This window comes from Coenobita brevimanus, chromosome 75 (genome assembly GCF_032717465.1).
Source record: "Coenobita brevimanus isolate Jiangsu-jjx chromosome 75, ASM3271746v2, whole genome shotgun sequence".
NCBI classification, from domain to species: Eukaryota; Metazoa; Arthropoda; class Malacostraca; order Decapoda; family Coenobitidae; genus Coenobita; species Coenobita brevimanus.
Genome location: NC_137028.1, coordinates 11,051,102 through 11,073,259, shown reverse-complemented (window position 1 = coordinate 11,073,259; position 22,158 = coordinate 11,051,102). Strand labels below are relative to the sequence as shown.

Here is a 22,158-nt window from a genome sequence, read left to right as displayed (position 1 = left end):
GGATTGGAGGATGGATGGATGAATAATTAGTTTTTTGTGATTATGGCAAGGTGTTTGATGACAGCAACTGTCTTGTGCAGGATAATAATGTACATTTTGCCAGAATAAAGGGTCCTTCATGCTGGATAGTGTCAAAGATTTTATGCTCACTGATGGATACCATTTTAAATCAGCCATTGGCTATGGTATGCCGGACAATGTTGTATGCCGGATAGTGCCATGCTGGATAATCAGGAGTTTACTGTATTGACTTTCAGTGCCGCCTTAACCACTATAGATACGTCATAACCACAGCACTCATAAATTTTAACGCACTTAATTCGTTGTCAGGTTTTCCACCTTGTTTAAATTTTCCTCTCCCTATGTGTCAACAAGTGGGTTGGTGGAGGGTTAGTGCCCCTCCCTGTAAAACAAATAACTCAAAAGTAAAACGGCCACCCCTTACGGGATTATGGCGTCAGGCAATATACTGTATAGATAGATAGATAGTAAATTTCCTACCATAGTGTAATATATTGTTTTCATATATAAAATTGTTCAGAATAGAAATACATAATGTAAAATTGTTTAGAATAGAAATACATAACAATAATAATCAATTAATAATTCAGATAATTGGCAGAAAAATACATACGGAACATATTGTGAATGCAAACCCAATGTTCAGTAGCTATACAGTTTGGAGTTACATCCATAGACTATTGTGCTTTACCTTGTTACCAGACTTGGACGAAAGAAGAAGGGTGTGCGGCTAACCAACCAGCAGGAATTCTCACGCAGTATTTCTGTTCCGGCCGATCGCACAATCCGCCAGCAGCATGGAGAGAAGGGGCGCCTGGCCAGCTCACCAGATGACAGGTCAGTTCTTCTTGCTCACCTGTCTGAAGTGCACCTTGCTGTTATGCTGGCATGTTCACCATTTGTCAGTTTGGTACATCCAAGGTTGTTGCATTGCCTTGGATCAATGGTTATTAGTCTGATCAACTGTTATTGGGAGTTTATAGTACAATTTATCACGTTAAAATACTGCGCAGACATTTTGCCAGTGTAGTTCAATTCATAATCTATAAAAAACATAATTCTTACTGCAGTTACACATCACCAGCATTAGTCGGGTTTCAAAATCATGCTGGCAGTTGGCAAGATTGGGTCAAGAGATGATGCCACCCCAAGACAGTGCTGTTATATAGGTATACAGTTATGTGAAGTTCATTTGAAATTTTGTGGCCCTTCTCATGAATTTCAATACCTTTACATTTAGAATAGAAATTTGTATATCATAGTACACTTTGCATATCACTGTTATCTTCAGTATTCATTGTATTTCAGTTTTTCACGTTCTGAGTTTATGTGAGGTTGTTGTAAGATATTTTGGCAGTGCTACAGGATTCACCCTAGTATTTTCGTCCATTCTGTTTAGGAGAATGTGTGTTGTATAGTTTGTTGAGATACTTGAAGAACTGTTTTTCACTCCTCTTAGGCTGTTCTTGCACTGTATGAGGAGGAAGCTGTTCCTCTGTACACATCCCTGTGTATAAGAATTGAAAGTACCTTGACATAGCCATTAACATGAAAAAAGGAGTGCTATGAGTTAATTGCATTTATAATTTGGAATGCAAACAAGTGTATTATGTTACTGTAGCGTCAGTGAGGAACATGGTGAACTGGTTTCAGTCCAACCTCTTTGTGTGTGTCTCATTTCCCTGTTTTTTGTGGTACTCTCTTTCCTTCGTGGCAGATCAGACTGGAGATATGTTTGTATTTGTCATTTCTTTTGTGGCAGATTGTGATGTGGACATGTTTGTATTGTATGTGTCAGCTCAGTTTCTCTCTCTCTCTCTCTTTTCTGTGTCTTTATATACCAGGTGTATGAGAATGGCATATATTTGCATTCATATTATAGAAAACCCATTTTGACTAACCTGAAACATTCATGATTTAAACTATTCCACTGTCTTACATTGCCTTTCATAGATTGCCTGTCTTCATTGGAAATACTGGTACTTGTCCTTTCCTGCTTCACCATTCATAGACCTCTAAATTCGTCTTACTGACCCTTCTTCATCACTTTTTACTACCTATATGCCTTAAGGTACCAACCTGCGTAGAAACTCATCTCCAGGTATAGTTCCTTGGTTTGCCTCACCAATCATCTTGTCTCAGCTGATTCCACTCAGTCATCTCCACCCACACATTAATTTCTATTCGGATTTGGGGAATATCTTCATTGTGATTACCGTCTAACTTACAGAGTCCATGCTAACAGGCTTTGCTTCTGCTGCTATACTCCTCCAGTTACCCTCACCCCTGTCCATCACACCCACTCATCTCTGCCCACCACACCCAGTTCTGAAAGACCTGAATCAGCATGTCTCATAAACCATTGTTGCGTGGATGGTGCTGAATTGTGGCACACACATGGTCATGACTTGAATAAGGACCACTAGTTTCTGCCGTGGTTGTAATGACGGGACTGGTTCTGGTGATGACAGTCTTTGACACTCACCCTTGCCCTACAATTTCCTCAGTGACCATGCCACCCTGCCATCACGCTGATATGTTTTGTTGGTTTACTGCTTAACTATTACTTCCTTGGTTGCTATAATGGGGTTGATTTAAGTTACTGCATCAAATGTTGTTGACTTTTTTAGTGGCTTTGCCAACTTTGGCATTAGATCAGTAATTTGGCAGATTTGAGCTGATATAAATTTTTCCTTTTCATTATTTTATGTTAGTAGTAGTATCAGAACACAAGCACTTTTCTCTTGTTACTTCAATCATCAATGTTATTATGTTGAAATGAGCAGGAAGCAGATAAAAGGGATGCATATATATATATATATATATATATATATATATATATATAAATATGCAAGAAAGAAGGAACCAAAGGTCAAGGGCCCACAAACCATTCCTTTCAAGAGAAAAACAAAAACAGTCCAAAAGAGAGCCAATTTCAGAATCCATTCATTTTGAGATGCCTGGACACACTGCATTTGAAAGACTGGAGATCATAGGAGGTAGGAAATACAGACAGAGGGAGACAGTTCCACAGTTGACCTGTTGCTTAAATGAAGGACTGGGAGTAACGGTTAACACTTGCATTAGAGAGTTGGACAGAAAAAGGTTGAGAGTTTGTTGCTAGATGTGTGCTATGCGCCTGTCGTGGAGGTGGAGAGATGCAAGCAGACAGTTCAGAGGAGCAGCGACCACTGAAGTAGTGATAGAAAAGAGATAAAGATGCAACAGTGCGGCAAAGGGACAGAGGTTGAAGGGAGCCAGTAAGAGGAGGAGAGTTGATGAGATGAAAAGCTCCACTCTGTTGAGAAGAGCTGTATGTGGGGGATCCTTCCCACACATGAGAGTTGTACTCTACTGTAGATGAAATTGGTAACTGTAGCTGAAATTCTTTGTGAGGTTTCAGCCTTTGATTAGAAGGCTTTATGAAGTATGAGGGAACAAGAGGACACGAATCCACTTCCCTGTGCCTCAGAATTACCACCATCACCTTGACTGAGCACATCATACCTTCACATCAGAGTGAGATCACATGCCTTTCCTCCTAGTAATATTCAGTAATGCATTTTATATTGCCTTGCCTTTTTGCTGTGTAACCTAATCTCATTGAAAAAGATAATATAAGAAAGGTATGGGATATAGTGGAGAATATTTGCATTTATGATTCCATAAGAGGCACTCAGTCATACTTTGCTACACCTTAGCTGATTTTACATTCCCCGTTGACTATGACAGCCAAGCAAGTGGATGACCAAGCCAAAGTTCTGTACTTGGTTTCACCAAAAGCTCATGCCTGCAGTGAAAAATCACTTAAAAGAGAAGGGACTGCCTGAAGATTCAAAAGTTCTTCTGATTCTAGATAACTGCCATGCCCACCCTGATGCCAAAGAATTAGTCAGTTGCAACATCATAGCAGTTTACCTCCCTCCCATCACCTCCATCATCCAGCCTCAAGATCAAGGCATCATCCAGGCTGTCAAGAAAACCCACAAAACCTTTTTCACTTGCAAGTGTTTGCACTTCAGTGGCAGAAGCATGATGGAGTTCCAGAAAAAGCTTCAGTCTCGAAGGAGTGCATTTTCACCCTTGCAGCAGCATGGCAGGAGATTAAGAAGTCAACGCTGGTGAAGGCGTGGATGTCTGTGTGGCCCGAGATGGAACAGCTCACTTTACTGCCACAGGAGGGTAGCTCCACAGAAGAAGAATCTGCCGAGGATGCTATCACCGAGGCACCGGGATGCCTCCGACTTTGTCAGTTGAACGCCAGGGAAGTGACAGTGGGTCAAGGCCGACAAGGATGCCCTAACAACAAAGGTGTACTCAGACCAAGGACTGATCAATGCTGTGCTGTCTCCTGATGAACAAGATGCTGATGATGATTCAGTATAGGACGAGGATGAACAGGAGCAACAGTATAGGTGGAAGGATGCTGACCAGGCCTTCCAGACACTCATCAAATTCATGGAAAGGAATTGAGCATACTCAGCCCAGGAACTGCTACAAGTGTGGGCTAAGTACAAGGAGTTCCAAAATTGTCGTTGTGTGGCTATTTGTTTCTTCAAGAAAAGGAAGCCAGCAGCTGACATAACAACTGATGCCAACTTCTTGTTCCTTGGCTTTCAATTGGACAACGAACTGTCAAGCTCGACACCTACACCTACCAAACGTGACTCATCAAAGGAATTCGTGGCACTGTCTCTCATCAGGCCAATCACACCCCCGGCCAGCCTATCCCCTGCTGGATTAATGTCCACTGCCTTGATGATGCTGATGTGATGGATGATGCTGAAGTGATGGATGTGAATGAACAAGAAAAAAAGCCCCCAAAAAAAGAAAAAGAAAAACAACAATTTAGGTTTAAGATGTAATTTGTTCACAATTTACAGTTACAAAAGTGCTGTGCATTAAGAGTTTTGATGGTGAAAGTTGAGTGCCTGGGTTACGTCACTGGGTTGTCACTGGATTATGCCATGGAATCTCCTCTAAACACCAGAAATATGTGATTGGTGAGTACAGTACTGTTCTCTTGTATATTATGTGATACATTATATTGTATTTATATTATGTCATATTACATGTACAGTGTGTTAGGTGGGGACACTCACCATCCACTCACTCAATGTAGTGCTGCTCTCGGGTGTCTGTCCTTTCCTCTCCTCCATCCTTCTTTCCTTCCATCTTCTTCTGTCTTTCTTTCCTTCATTCTTTCCTCCTCCTTCTGCCTACGGGTGACTTTACACTCCCCCTTCTGTCTTTCATTACTTCATTCTTTCCTCTTCCTTCTGCCTGTGGGTGACTCTACAGTGAGTGATAAGCCAAATGGTTTCCTGTACACCAGGAAACCATTTACTATGCTGGGAGGTAACCATATAACCAAATTTTGGCACCCGGTGGTTTGGTGGGTAATTATTGTGCTCCAATCAGATTGAGCTGGTGAAGGTTTATATCCAAGGGGTGATTGGGGTTTAGTGCTCACATAATGCCACTCAGGGATGAGTGAGGTTGGTCACTCTCATCTTAAATGTCAGGACCAACTGCCTAGCCCCGGGCTCCTACGCTCCTCATGGGGCAACGTAGGATTGGATGATGGATGGATTACATGTACAGCTTCTGTGATGATGAGGGTGTATTTTTGTAAGTACTGTACAGATACATACTGGACTGTGTATTATTATATTCTTTTACATGTAAAATCGATTAATCAAATTTTTGAAAGTCCCATGAATTTCATATAATCGAAACTCTACTTTACTTTCTCTATCTATGCGTCTTATTCCCAGAAAGAGTGGTCGCAAACATATTATTTCTAAATTACAAAAAATATTTCCTCTAAAAATAAAGGAAGGTTATTTGTAGGACATCATAGTCAGCCAGAAATGTTTGGACTGGTACACTCTGAATACACTTTCAGTTTGAAAGGGATATTTTAGACTTGAACAGAGCTCAGATTTTCCAGACACATTCCAAGAGAACATGTCAAAGCAGTATATATTACAGCACTGTTTTCCACTGATACTGTATAGTATGTTGAATTTTTGGATCACATACTTGTTTATCTTGTTCAGCACTGTTAACATATATATGTAACATCATTATAGGAAGTAATAATGTTCTCACCAAGTGTATGATACAGTAATAGTATAATACATGTGTGTTTTGAGAGTTGCCCCAAGCTAGCAGCGAATGGCATTTGGAAAACAGAAAATTGATAACTAGTTATCCTAAATCAGCACTGACTTTTAACAATACCCCTAGGATAGGAATAATAACAAAATTACAGAAGCTTAACATTGATTAAAAAAAGAAGCATCTAAAGTATCAGCTTTACTAGCATTAGACTTAGAGGCAAACTAAATATAATAACTAAGAACACCTAAAAGCATGATACTGTACTGTTGTTGAAAATGGAATGGGTGAGGGGTTGTTGTACATGATTAAAGTACAGTATTGAGACAAAAGTTTAATATCAAAAATTTTCGTGGTAGATTAGTGCAGCCCTCAGCCTCTGCCACTGGCACCTATGCAGAAATATTTTGTTATTCTTTTAGGTTGATACCGATTCTTGGGACTGTAAGAAGGTCTGCCTCGGTTATTGGGTAAATTTAGTTACTTGCTTTGCCAAATGCACATGCAGCTTGTATAATAGTCAGCAACAGGATTTACCAGGCTTTTGCATCATATTCTTAGATTTTAAAGCTAAAATAATTACAGTACTCTTATTTTCTTATAATTTGGATCTAATGCCTAAGTATTACTGTATTATGATTTTTGCAATGTGATCAGGAATGAACTTTAGTTGCCTGTGACCTTCAGAAAAACCACAATCCCAGTATATATATTTTTGAGAAGATGGTATTGGCATTTACACCAAGACTCTCGTGTTCTTGAATTTATGACCTGCAACCTTGTGTTTTTAAACAATGAAAAGATTAGAAAATTGTACCATATTTGTGTCCAGTGTGGGTTTTATTTGCATTGTATATAGGCTGTTGTGACCTAGAAATGTCTTATCCTTTTTTTTATCAGTATCAAGTAAAATTATGGGGAAGTGGGAAGATTTGCAAGGGCCAAAATCATTTTTTCACTCGTGCAAGTGAATTTGGAGGTACCACGAGAATGAGGCTTGGAACCATGTTTATCATGACCCAGACATTGTCAGTGGTTATGGGAGGAATCATCCCAGAATTAGAGCACTGAGGAGGGAATTAATTTCTTTTCATTTTCAGCTTAAATGCCCCATAAGGGATGGTGATCACCCCAGGCATGTGGATGCCTTGTTTGTTCTTTCAAATCAAGAGACGTCTGATGTGTTTCATGTGCCTACCTTGCGGGAGCACTGAGAACCTCACTAGTTTAGGGGAGTACTGTGGTCATTGGCACCATATTTTGTATTCGTGGCCTCTCTTGATGTGGTATGGGCAAGAAGAGGGACCAGAGCTATTTCAGATGGGGTTGTGAACTAGGTGCCTCCATATTCACTTGTTCCTTTTTTTTATTAGTTATTTTTAGGTGTGCACCAGATATCCGATCCGGCCGGATATCTGTGCAGGATATTGCAGTTATCTGGTAACTGGCCGGATATTCCTTTTATCTGGCCAGATAGGCCTGATAATACAGCATAGTAAAGGGTCTTATAAACTTCAGTCTAAATTACTTCATTTATTATGATACATTTCAACTTGCTTTAAGAGATGCAGTATAAAATTAGCTTCTCACACAAAATAGTAGCTGCTGAGTATGTTTAATCTTGAAAACAATGTAAATTCTTAAACACAGTATATCAGATGAAATATAGCAAGTAATACCTATATGAATCAATCTTCAAACAATGTAGAACTAGTAAGAAGACTTTTCGACCACTGTGATGGATGAAAAGTAGCATCTCGCCACGTTTTGGTAACATTCATGAATGCTTTTCTTCGAAGACATTGCCATATCCTGAATACAGTCTTTCCAAATATACCGGTGATGCTGGTGTTGACAGATGCCTGCTGGAAAGTTGCTTCAGAATTGGAAACTTATCCTCTTCCTTCCAGTATTTAAGTGGACATTTTTCTCGTGCTAAAAGGGGAAGCGGTAGATATCTGTCAATTTCTTCAGCTGACTTAACTAGAGAGACACTTTCTCCATAGGTTTCTTTCCTTTTAAGACATTCTCCATATTGCATTCAGTTCCACTTGCTATGTCTTTAAAGCAAACCATAAAGGCATCTTCTTCATCATTACCTTTTTTAGCCACAAAATATCCTGAATGTTTTTCAGTGTCACTATCATTCTTATTTTCATCTGGTGTTTCCTCATGCAAAGCTTATTTCTTGTAGTTCATCACTTCCTCTAAAAGCAATGCCTTTCCTTGTCCTCTTTCACTCAAACTCAAAAACTGTAGCTTGAAACGAGGATCCATTGCCGTTGCTAAGATGTACAATTGATCCTTCATAATGTGGAGTCCATTTTCAGACAAAAATTGTTTGTGAAGTGATGACAGCAGTTCCTCTTTAGTTGTTTTGACCCCATGATCCTTCTCATCAGTTTTGGAAAGAAATTTTTCCCAAGTGCACACATTGAGAATAACTGTCGATAACGTGCATAATTCTGAGCTCATATCCACAGTGAACCAAAAGAATGGTTTAAGGATAGTAAGCAAGTTTTCAATAATTTGCCATTCATTTGAAGAGATACTTGGAAGTTCATTGTGATCAGCCATATATAATTGAACAGCTGTCTTCAGTTTTAGTAACCAACTCAGCATGACGTAGGCACTGTTCCACTGTGTTGGAACATCATGAACTAGTAGCAGTGGATCCAGTCCTTGCTCTCTCTGGATTGCCTTGAACTCTGTACATGCTAAAGCTGAATGGTTTAAGTGAGTACCTAATTGCGGCTTTTTGCAAGTATATCTTTCACAGTCCTCTGAGATAATATGGCATCATTAATCACAAGCTGCAGAAGGTGGTTCAAGCAGTGCACTGACTTAATTTCAGCTAAGGTACTTTCAAGTGCCATGTTTGATGCACCATCTCTCACTAGAATGTGTCTCCTTAAAGCATTTAAGCCTCAACAATCCCACATATTCCTAAATTTTTCTGCAATATTTACTCCAGTGTGAGAGACAGGGATATGGGAAGTATGAAGTATTGCATCTCTGTGTTGGAAATCAGAGGTTATCCAGTGTGCTGAGAGGGATATGTAGCATTCATGGGAGGATGGACATATCCATATGTCAGAGGTGAAACTTACAGAATTAGCATTTGCAATTCCAGCTGTTACGACTAGTTGTAGTTCATTATAAAGTTCTGGAGGGGCATTCTCAGCAAAATATTGTCGGCTGGGTATCATGCACTGTGGTTGTAAATGAGCCATTAGCCCAATGAATCCATCAACTTCTACCATGCTGAATGACTGATTGTTCATGATAATGAAAGTAATAATTTCATTGTATATCTGCAAAATATATTTTGTGTATTATCCGGTATCTGGCCGGATATTTTTTCAAGTATCCGGCCTATCCGGTATCTGGCCGGATAGCAAAATTTACTATCTGGTGCACCCCTAGTTATTTTTAAAATAAATGCTGTCTTTTAACTTTCCGGAGGCACCTTGAGAAAGACGGCCCAAGATGGAGGGAGGGAGAGCTAGAGCAAGAAGAATCTGAACATTGAATGCCTAGACAGAAATGGGCTTTTAGAATCCCTTGAACGAGTTGACTAAAGCAGGGCTGGGATTTAAGTACTATACAAAGCTATCTCAACATTTATTTGAAGAAGTAATTATGAAGGTGGTATGACTTGTATCCCTTAGTAGAGGACTGAGAGCATTGGTAGACCCGAAAGGGGCTTTGAAGCATGTGGAAAAAGACTTGTAAAGGGGTCCTTACATCTAGTTCCTAACACAGCAAGTCCAGGCCATTATTAAATTCCCATGTCTGTGAGTGAGAGCAGCAAAATGCCAAATGCAAATTTTGTTTTTATTGACTTAATTGTTTATCACAAGACTTTTGCATTCAGTAATGGCTCCACCCACTAGCCAGGAGGATTAAAAAAAAAAAAAAAAAAAAAAAATCACAAGATACAGATTCCAAGATGGTATTGGTTACCCATCTTGAGGCAGCAGGATATTTACTCTTAGGCTGTGGCATGCTTGTCACATGGGAGTCTGTGGTGCTGGAGATTTGGGGAAAAATTTACCTTTTGCTCTTCAAGGGTTTTCATGTTTACCATACATAAATGAAAATCCATAAATAGGTAAATCGGTGGAACAGGTTGAATGGGTTGGTGTCCCCATTCATGCATAGTGATGAGTTGAAGATGTACTGTGTGGTTCTGTTCAGAGCACTAGGAAACAAAAATTTACAGTATGCATACTTTGTGCCAGCTTTGTTTTTAGTATAAGGACTTGTGTTAACTGATCATAGCAACAACAACAGGCAACAAAGCTAAATATGAGATGAAAAAAATGGATGAAATATAATTATGCTGTTACTGTAACTTTAGACATTTGATTGTGAATCTGGCAGAGTACAGGCTGAAGATGCCCTTCTCGCGTAGTTGACCATCCTTCATTTGGGAGATAAGAAAGGTATTCTGCCCAGTTATTTTATTGTCATCGCGGAAAAGCATCCTCTTCAGCATCAATATTGCAAATATGTTAAAAATAGGGATCTAGTATGGTGACTGCTGCAGGAACCAGAGATGCCCCATAGTTCATTTATAACATAAACTTGGGAGTAGGTGGTCAGAATTCAAAATGTTTTTTAAACTACCCAAGAAATCATTATAAATAAATGGAATAGATGTGTAACATAGAGGGAGGGCTATTACAATAGCAGGCAAGAGTGGGTCTGTGTTGCACCTTATGGTCAGCCAGGCTTCTCATCAAAGTCATCCTTATCTAAAAATGAATAAAATATTCCACACCAAAACACAGACTCATAAAACTTACTCAGAGAAGTGGACAGTCGAGTAATGGGGAGGAATACCACAGGAGTGCACAAAATGTGGAATTAACTTGAGCTCAAATGATTCCCAGCACTCCCACAGGGGAAATGTGTCATAGGGTGCCTGAGTGGAATGAGGTGATAAGGCACTGACAGATCTAAAAAGTTTGCTCCACCTTGTGAAACATTTCATCTGGTGACAAGAAGCAGTGCACCCACTCCCCAGCTCTCTGAGTCTGGAATAATTCCTCCCATCACAGGTTTAAAACATACAAGTGGTGTTGTAAGAGGCTCACAACCTCTTTCACATGTTATCTCCAAAGACTGAGTACAAAGTGAAAATTGGTAGGACTGAAACTTCTTATCCTCAAAAAAAAAAAAAAAAAAAAAAAAAAAGTGTGTGAAAAGAATTTCGTGTTTAATACACTTGAGCAGAGATGAAATGGATATCAAAATGAAGACAGATGGTGTACAGTGAGCTGGCTGTCATATCTTTACTCCATGACCTATTTCCACCTCTCTGACAGAAGTTCCAAGCGTATTACCAATATTGATTATTAACGAGTAATTACTAGTACTGGTCTATCTATATATCTATCTATAGCCCGATGCCCTAATCCCGCAAAGGGTGGCCGCAGACAAAACACCTCCAAGTCACTCTGTCACCCACCATTTGACTACCCTCCCCCCAACTCACCCCCACCTCCCTCATATACCTCTCAACTCCATCTCTCCACCTCATCCTCAGTCTACCCCTCCCTCTCCCTCCCTCCACATCACCTACATACACCCTCTTAGTCAGTCTTTCATTCTCCATTCTCTCCACATGTCCAAACCACCTCAGTGTATTTCTCCTAATCTTCTCAACCACATCCACATCTACCCCACAACGTTCCTTGACTTCTTCATTCGTCAACCTGTCCCTCCAAGTCACTCCACGTGCTCCTCTCAAGTAACTCATTTCCACTGCTCTCACTCTTGACTTGTTCCCCTCTTGCAAGGTCCACGCCTCGCTTCCATACGTCAGGGTAGGGATCACAATACCATCATGCAGTGACTTCTTAACTTCCATACTCACCTCCCTATTTCTCATCACTGCTTTCAGTGTACCAACAACCTTCCTTCCCTGCTGTACCCATTCACGTACTTCATCCCCCAAAGTTCCATCCTTACTCATCACACTACCCAAGTACTTGAATGCACTCACATTCTCCATATCCTCACCATCCAACCTCACTGCACACTCTGTGACTTCATTCCTCTCAAACACCATAACGTTACTTTTGTTTACATTAACTTTCAGCGTCCTCCTCCTACACACTGTCCCAAATTCATTCACCAAACCTTGCAACTCCCATTCATCTTCACTCAGCAATACTGTATCATCAGCAAACAACAACACCAGAATCATCCAAATCTCACCCTCATTCATTAGGGCCAGCCCCACATCCACTGCCTTACCTTGCACCTCCTTTACAACCTCATCCATATATATATTAAACAGCCATGGAGACATCACACACCCCTGTTTCAGTCCCACATTGAGATCAAAGAACTTACTCAGCTCACCATCCACTCGCACCGTAACCCTAGCTCCCTCGTACATACCCTTCACAGCACTCAGCAATTTCCCCTCCACTCCATATATTCTTAATACCTTCCACATACCTTGCCTATCTATTCTGTCATAAGCTTTCTCCAAGTCCATGAAGGCAGCATACACTTTCCTTCCCTTCTCTAGATACTTCTCCACTAAACATCTTAGAAAAAATATCTGATCTACACACCCTTTTCCCTTCCTAAATCCCCCTTGTTCTTCTCCAACTAGCTTCTCTAGTTGAGTATTCTACCATATATTTTACCAGTCACACTAAGAAGGCAAATACCCCTATGGTTACCACATACTTCTCTCTCCCCTTTTCCTTTGTACAGAGGAACAATTATACCTGATTTCCAGTCCTCTGGAACCCTTCCCTCTTCCCAAGCCAATCTACACAACTTCCATATCCACTCCACAACAATCTCACCCCCATACCTAAGCATTTCACCACACACTCCATCAATTCCTGGGGCCTTTCCCAGCTTAATCTTCTTCATCGCTTCCACTACTTCCGCCCTACTGATCTCTTCCTCCCTCCTCTCATCTCTTCTTCTCCCAGCCATTCCCCAACCACTTATACTCACACTGCTCTCACTCTCTACATTCAACAAATCCTGAAAGTGCTCCTTCCATCTCCTCAATTTCTCTCTCTTCTCCACCAACAATCTATTATTCCTATCTTTCACTCCCCTATTATTTCCCCTTTCACACTGCCTTACTTTCTTTACCTCCTTCCAAAACAATTTCTTACTCTCCTTCCATTTCACACTCAGATTCCTCCCAAACTCTTCATCCACTTTCTTCTTACTCTCCTTCACCAGTCTCTTAACCTCCCTTCTCCTGCTCACATCTCTCTCTTCTCTCTCTCATCTTCTCCCCTACCTCTACTCGCCAACCATTCACCATATGCCTTTTTCTTTTGTTCCACAGCTCGTTTCACCTCATCATTCCACCATGCTGTCCCTTGCACACCCTTGCATCTCCTCCTAACTCCACAAATCGTGTCACACGCTGCGCCTATCTCTTCCGTGAATATCTTACATACGTCTTCCACCCCTTCCATCTGCTTTAGCTCATACCTTCCCAGTCTTTCTTCCACTATGCTCTTATACTCTTTCATTTTCTCACTATCTTGCAATTTCTCCACGCTTCTCACAGGAGCTGCTTCCTCCTGTCTTCCCGTTCGCCTGCTCAACCACTTTCTTTGCATCTTTACCTTGGCCATCACTAAGTGATGGTCCGAGACTCCATTCCCCCACCCTCTCCACACTCTTGCATCCAACACTTGTCTTCTCATTTGCTCATCCACACACACGTAGTCTATCATTGCCTTTCGTTCAACAAGTTCACCATCGATCCTCCTCATTACTCTCCATGTATACCGGTGGATCATCTTATGACGAAAGTAGGTGTTGGCTATTGCCAACCCCTTACAAGCACAGTTGTCCACCAAAGCACTACCATTCCCATCTACTTCAGCTGGCACACCCCACTGACCAACCACTCCATCCACTCGTACATTCCCAACTTTGCCATTCATGTCTCCAATCAACAGCACTCTCTCGCTCCTCTCAAACTTGTCCATACACGCTTCTACTCTCGCCCAAAACTCATCTTTCACTCTTGCCACTCAATCCTCTGTTGGAGCATACACACATACAATCGCCCATGCTTGTATACCTACTTTCATCCTCACCCATACAATCCTTGCACCCACTGTTCCACACTCTCTTATATTCTCCTTCCACTTCTTGCTTATCATCAGACATACTCCCTCTCTTGCCCTCTCATTCTCACTGACTCCCGCAGATATACCTACACCTTATTCCCATTGTCTCACCCTTTCACCTTTCCATTTAGTTTCAGTCAATCCACATATATCCACTTTTGCATCCTCAAGCACCTGAACAATCTCTCTCTCTTTCACTTCATCATTCACTCCTCTCACATTCGATGTTCCCACCCTAAGAATGTCCTTTGTCCATTCCTTAGTCGTCAACGTATGGTCCATCCGGGTTTGAGGCGCTTTATTCGCTTTTTTAGTTAGTTCTTTTTACGGGGTGGGGCACTAACCCACCACCAACCTTTTTAGTCGCCTCGTACGACAAGCAGGGATACTGGGGGAGTATTCTTGAAACCCCCCTACCCCCAGGGTAGTACTGGTAATAAATATATATAATGATATGGCCACCCCATTTGGGATACATGGCGTCTGGCAATGAATGAATGAATAATGTAAGTACGTTTAAGTACTTGGGTAGTGTGATGAGTAAGGATAGAAGTTTGGAGGGTGAAGTGCTTGAAAGTGTACAACAAGGAAGAAAGGTTGCTGGTTCCTTGAAAGCAGTGATAAGAAATAGGGAAGTGAGCATGGAAGTGAAAAAGTTACTACATGACGGTATTTTGATACCAACTCTAACATATGGAAGTGAAGCTTGGACGTTGTTGGAGGGACACAAGTCAAGAGTGAGAGCAGTCGAAATGAGTTATTTAAGAGGAGCCTTTGGAGTCACATGGAGAGACAAGCTGACAAATGAGGATATAAAGGAGCGTTGTGGTGTGGATGTGGATGTGATAGGAAGCGTAATGAGGAACACACTGAGGTGGTTTGGCCATGTGGAGAGGATGGAGGGTGAGAGACTGATGAGGAGAGTGTATATGAGTGAGGTGGAGGGGGGGAGAGGGAAGGGGAGGCCAAGGATGAGATGGAGGGATGGAGTGGAGAGGTATATGAGAGAGCGGTGTGTGAATTGGGAGCAGGACAGTGAAATGGCGGGGGACAGGGCAACGTGGAGGCGATTTGTTTGTGGCCACCCCGTACGGGATTGAGGCATCTGGCAATAGATAGATAGATAGAAATTTTAAAAGGCGCAGAAATATATACACAGGAAGGATTCATCCATCTTTACTGCAGTGCTATCTACCCAACCAAGTCAGATTAGTTTAATTAAGTGAAATAAGCAGTGCAGAAATAAAAGTCAAACTACCTAGTTGGTCTGTGTGGCCATATAAATGTGTCAAATGGTATCGGAATTAACTGTGCTCTTATTTACACTCTGATAGATAATGAAATATGATGTTTTTCTTTAGGCTACAAAATGTTTATAATTTCTGTGATTAGGAACATATGACTGTATTCCTAAAAATGGACTGGCAAGTATAATTTTGATAAAGCATTAGATTAGATAGAGCTAAGCATTTCGTTTGCATTGTGAAGGCTGTCAGTTCTACCCTCATATCTATCAAACCTCTGAATATGATACACACAGCTCACAGTTTACTGCATAATATAACTTTACGTAGAACAGCCTATTTCCTGGAGTGGAGTCACCAGATGTGAACAAGTCAGCGACTCCATTGAATTAAATTACTATCTTTTTGACAAATATTCTTATGGTACTGCATTTTTTTATTCCTCATTTTCTGACCAAAAGGAGCACCTGCAATAGTGTTTAAAAGCAAGGGTTGCATTTCTCAAAGCCACAAATGGCTATCCCTATTCCATTAGAAGAGGAAAAAAGTACTAGTGGTTTTTCTGTAGTTTGTGTATGATGTGAGAGTGGTGCATGGTTATGATGGTGGGCTCTCTGTGTTGTAGCCTAGAGCTGGGTTATGGTTATGGTTCGCGGTGCAACACAGCTGGCAGCCCTATTGTCTCGCCCGCCTCACCCTCCTCCTACTTCTCTTCTCCCTCCTACTCCAGGTAAACATAATGTCCAACCTGTCTTCCAGTTTTTGTTGTTGTTGTTGTTCCAGTATCTTGTACTTTGTGTACTTAATCCCATTTGGAGAGTTTTCCAATTCAATAATTATGTAGGCATTGTATATGTTGAGCAAACATTCCTGCTTGCTATTTTGTCAGGTTGTACCCTCTTCCACTACATGTTGGGTAACTATATTATACAGCTGCTCCTAGGAGCAGTCTTTCCCATCAGTAAACCATTGTAAAGTACACAAAGAAAGGAATAATAACAGTAGTAGTTGAAAAACTGGAATTTGTACCATCAATTTTTAAACCTAGATAATCTTTATATGTTCTGGTTTAGCACAGTACTGTATTTCAGTTCCAGCATTTAGTTTTATCTCATCTTGTATTATTGGTGTCATCTTCAAGATAGTGTTGTTTTCAGAGTTCACCTGTGATAGGAAATAACAAAATTAAGGATATGGATTACAGGAATGTGGAATGTTTTCCTGTGCATGACATGCAGGGGAAGGCAGTGGCTGAATCGGCAGAGAGGCGGCTTGCAGTCCTAATGGACACAGGATCGAATCCCGCCTGTGGCAGGGAAAAGTTTAAGGATTTGAATTTCTTAAAAGCAGACTTTCCTGATCTACCAGATGATCCGCTGACATGTTGTAAAAATACCCCTGCTAATACCAATACACCAGTCCCATATGAGATAGCCCAAGCATGTTTTCAATATGGATGGTGGGTGCTAGTGCCGAAGTGGTGACATGTGGAGGTGTAGGAGGACTACTGGGTCTTGGGATAGGTCACTGCCCTCGAGAAATAGGCCCTGAAACCTTTGCCCAGAGTCGGAAACTTGAAAAAGAGAGAGAGAGAGAGAGAGAAAGAGAGAGTTGTGGAGAGTATTTATTATTCCTATCTGGTGTGCTTGAGTTGGAAAATATACTGTAAGCCTTAGTTTGGGAGACAGCGAGTAAGTGAATTTCAAATTAGTGGACAGGGTCTAACAAATTAATTCACATATAATCCATCCATAGAGTACCAGGAGAAAATAATAATGGGAAGCAACTGAAAGATATGTGTCAGGAATGGAGGTTGTGCATTTGTAACTTGTATTTCAAGTACAGAGATGTGCATAAATATACATGGTATGGAGAGAACAGGGATCATGTTGAAAGGAGCCAGATTGATTACGCGCTCATAGAGAGGTCGATGCTAGGAATGGTTGCTGATACGAGGGCTTTAAGAGGACAATGTGGAGGTCTGTCAGATCATGTTATTGTGGTATGCAATATCAAGCTGAGAGGAGTGAGGTGGACTTGGAGAGATAGGAGCAGTCAGGAAGAAAGACTGAAAGTTGAGAAGCTGAGGATCAAAGAAATGCCAGATGAATACAGGACCAAAGTAGGGGAGGAGTTAGACTCTGTGAATTAGAATGAACTGGATCTGGACAGCCTGTGGAATGCATATAGGGATACCTTAGTCAGAAATGCTAAAGCGGTGTGTGGTGTGGCAAGAGTAACAACAAAGAAGAGAGGGGCACAGCATGGTGGGATGAAGAGGTTAAGAGAGCAGTGGAGGAAAAGAGGAAGAAGTGAGTAGAGACGTTACAGGACAGGGGTTCAGTTGAAATAAGAACTGAATATATTGAGAGCAACAGGCACATAAAGAGACTAGTGAAGAAGAAAAAGAAGGGAGTAAATGATGATCTAGGAAGAAAAATGAATGCAAATTACTCTGAAGGAAGTTATTCTGAAAAGAGGTGTGGAAATGTAGAAGTGACAGTGGAAAGAAATGTGAAAGTGTGAAGGATATACAGTACCTGGTAGATTATTAACCTATGGGGATGAAGTAAGGACCTGATGGAAAGAATATTTTGAAAGCCTGATGAATGGGAATAGAGAGAGCAGATCCACTGTAAACATGACTGTTTTGGGAGGTGGAGAAAGCTGTGAAATGGCTGAAAAATGGGAAAGCAGCTGGAGTTGATGAGGTGTATGCAGAGATGATTAAATGTAGTGGAGAGAGTGGAATGAAGTGTATGTTGGAGATATGTAAGAAGGCATGGGTGAGTGAAACTGTGCCAGCAAAGAGGAAAAAGGCTGTGATTATACCCCTGTACAAAAATAAAAGAGTGAAGTGAGTGCAAGAATTATCATGACATAAGCTTACTAAGTGTAGTAGGGAAGGTATATGGACGAATTATTATAGAGAAAGTAAGAGAGATATCAGAAGTCCTAGTGAGTGATGAACAGGGTGGCTTTAGGAGTGGCAGAGGATGTGTGGATCAAATATTTGCAGTGAGAAAGATAGTGGAGAAGGTTTGTGAGAAGGATTATAAGGTGTTTAGGCATTTATGGATCCGGAAAAAGCATATGATAAAGTAGACAGAGAAGGATTGTGGAAGGTTTTGCACATGTATGATATAGATGGTAAGCTGCAGGGTGCCGTCAAGAGTTTTTATGATGATAGTGAAGCATGTTTAAGGGTAAATGGGCATCTAAGTGAATGGTACACAGTCGGTGTGGGCGTGCAACAAGGTTCTGTGATTGGGTGATAAGAGAAGTAAAAACACAAGTAATGGAGAGGGGGGATGGCATTGGTAATGAATGGAGATGGATGGAATATCTCAAATTTGTTGTACACTGGTGATGCAGTACTACTCGCATATACCAGACAAGAACTTGGTAAACTAGTGGAGAGGTTTGCTGAAAGATCGTGCCTTGAGAGTAAATATAGAAAAGAGTAAAGTGATGGTTATTGAGAGAGAAGGTGAATCCCAGTGTGATGTTACAGTGAATGGAGAGAGAGACTGGAATTGGTGAGAGAGTTCAGATACCTAAGTACAATGATAGAAAAGAGAGGGAAATGTGCAAAAGAAGTGGAAAGTTGAGTGACACTAGAAAGGGAAGTAGCTGGTGCTATGAAGACCCTAATAAGAAACAGAGGCTTGAGTGTTGGAGCTGTGCAAGGCATTCATGAAGGAGTGTTAGTGCCACCTTTAACATATGAATGTGAGCCTATGGTGTGGCATGAAACTGAAAAGTCAAGAGTGAGAGCAGTGGAGATGGAACTGCTGAGGAATGTATGTGGAGTCCAGAGAGTGGATAGGATACGAAATGGTGTGATTCATGAGAGATGTGGAGTGAGGATGTCTGTGGACATGAGAATCAAAGAGAATGTTCTGAGATGGTATGGTCATGTGGAGAGAATGGATAAAAAACAGAGTGGTTAAAAAGGTATATGTGAGTGAATTTGAAGGAGGGAGGAGGTGAAGTGAGCCAAGGAGAAGGCGGATGAATATGGTGAGTGAGTGTGTGAGGAAGAGAGGTATGGAAGTCGATGAAGCTAGGAGACTGACAAGAGATCGAACTGCATGGATGAATGTTGTGAGGAGAAGTGCATGATCACGGATTTGGCACCGCTTTTTAATGTGACAACGTCCGGATTGACTCTATCAGATACTTTTATGTGAAGCTGCAGAATGTGGTGAATGTTTGGCGTATCAGATAGAGCCAGGATTCCGGGGGCTTGAATCATGAGTGAGCGGAAGCATGGTTCATTGGATTGGGCAAATTTGGCCAGTGTGGATGTTGCTACTCCTCACCCTGCCCTAGGGTGGGAAAGGAGGTTTGGATGATGATGATGATAATGCATCTATCCATCCATCCATGCATCATCCAATCCTATGTCGTCCCATGAGGAGCATAGGAGCCTGGAGCTAGGCAAGTTAGTCCTGACATTTTTAGATGAGAGTGACCAGCGTTACTCATCCCTGAGTGGCATAACATGGCAATAAACCCCAGCCATCCCATGGATATAAACCTACACAGGCTCAGTCAGATTGGAGTGCCTTAATTACCCACTAAACCACCAGGTGCCATAATTTGGTTATATGGTTACTTCCTAGCATAGGAAATGGTTTCCTGGTGTATAGGAAACCATTTGGCTTGTCACTCAGTGTAGAGTCACTCATAGGCAGAAGGAATGGAAAAGAAAGACAGAAGAGGGAGTATAAAGTCACCCATAGGCAGAAGGAAGAGGAAAGAAAGACAGAAGAGGAAGGAAGGAAGAGAGGAAAGGGCAGACACCCATAGCAGCACTACATTGAGTGAAAGGATGGTGAGCACTCCCACCTGCCGATGATAAATATTTGTTTGCATGTCCAGAATTTAAACAGCAATAACAGGACCACGGTATTCACCTTTCTGCTCTGTCAGATTTGAGTCAGTTACTTTCTTCACATAATCCCAAGGCTCTTTTTTTTCTAAAATCACTCATGGCATTATTAAATTCTTTATTAATATATCTCATGTTCATATTTCAGTGACATTTTCCATTTGCACAGGAAGACACTGAAAAATCCCAGATGACACAATCTTGTTTGCATTTGCAGTCATTCTAGCTGTGTTCCTTGTACTGTGTACTCTGTTTGACACAAAACCAGGTTGTATTGGTAATCCAAGTTGTTGTTGTGTGTGCAGTTCAGTGATGACAGGGTCTGACCTGGACGACTCCTTGATGACTCGCCGCTCCTCCAATAGTGGCCTTCTGTCTCCTGAGGTGGATTCTCCCAGAACAGATGGGGTGAGTACTTTACAAGTTCATTCTACAAATCTCATTACCACCAGACTTGAACAGTATATCCATTTCTGTTATTTGCAGTTCTGTGTGATGGTTGTATAAATTAAGCTAAAGGGTCATTCCATGCAAATGTCAGCCTTTAGTGTCAGTCTCAGAATTGATCATAAATATATATACTACAATAAAACCTCACTATAATGGACTAATTGGGGTCCAAACCATTCCAATATAAGCGACTTCTGAACTTCCCCCTGCAAATCTGGACTTTTTCCAATACTGTACACAGTATCAGACATTCGTCCGGATCACATCAATGGTTTTTCACTACCATTACAGTACTGTACTGTATTGTACATTCACTACAGTAATCAAATGGTATAATATAATGATATTGTACCATACACTGATAAACACGTCTTTTATTTACCTTATTGTGGCGAACAAAGCTGAAGTGATCAGGCAGTCCGGACTGCATCTGGCTGTATCGGACATCCCCCCCCCTTTCTGTGTGTGTGTGTGTGTGTGTGTGTGTGTGTGTGTGTGAGAGGAAGAAGGAACCAAAAGCTATGAGCCCGCAATAACTGTTCCTTCCAAGAGAAAAAAACAAAATATATGCAAGAGAGAGCCAAATTCAAGATCCAATCATTTCGAGATGCCTGGACACACTGGGTTTGAAAGACTGGAGATCATAGGAAGCAGGAAATACAGACAGATAGAAACAGTTCCAGAGTTGACCTGCTGCATAAATGAAGGACAGGGGGTAACGGTTAACTCTTGCACTAGAGAGTTGGACAGAAAAGGGATTAGAGTTTGCTGCAAGGCGGGTGCTACACACTCGTCTTAGAGGTGGAGGGATGCAAGCAGACAGTTCAGAGGAGCAGTGACCACTGAAGTAGAAAAGGGATAAAGATGCATCAGTGCGGCGAAGAGACAGAGGTTGAAGGAAACCAGTAAGAGAAGGAGAGTTAATGAGATGAAAAGCCTTTGACTCTACCCTGTTGAGAAGAGCTGTATGTGGGGAACCTCCCCACACATGATAGCTGTACTACACACAGGGGCGGATAAAACCTGTGTATAGAGTCAGCAATTGTGCAGGAGTAAAGAAGGAACGGAGTTGGCTTAGCACACCTGATCTCTTGGAAGCAGATTTTACAAGAGATGTAATATGATCTTTCCAAGATAAGTTCTGATTAAACGAAACCCCAAGCATATTCAAGGATGATGCAGGATTAAGCTGAATGTTATTAAACATTAGTGGGTACACCTGTGGAAATTTTTGTTGGGTTGATAGGTGTAAGAACTGAGTCTTTGATGCATTAAAAACAACAAGATT

General features: G+C 41.2%; 1 protein-coding gene across 1 annotated transcript in view; it reads left to right on the top strand.

Moving 5' to 3' along the window:
- The window catches only part of Ask1 (apoptotic signal-regulating kinase 1), a 450,944-nt gene that overhangs the window by 277,996 nt on the left and 150,790 nt on the right, over positions 1-22,158 (top strand). The window contains exons 19-21 of the mRNA XM_080278838.1: positions 737-858; positions 16,149-16,253; positions 20,726-20,828. Of these exons, the coding sequence (XP_080134964.1) occupies positions 737-858; positions 16,149-16,253; positions 20,726-20,828 (330 nt within the window). The remainder of the gene's footprint in view (positions 1-736; positions 859-16,148; positions 16,254-20,725; positions 20,829-22,158) is intronic.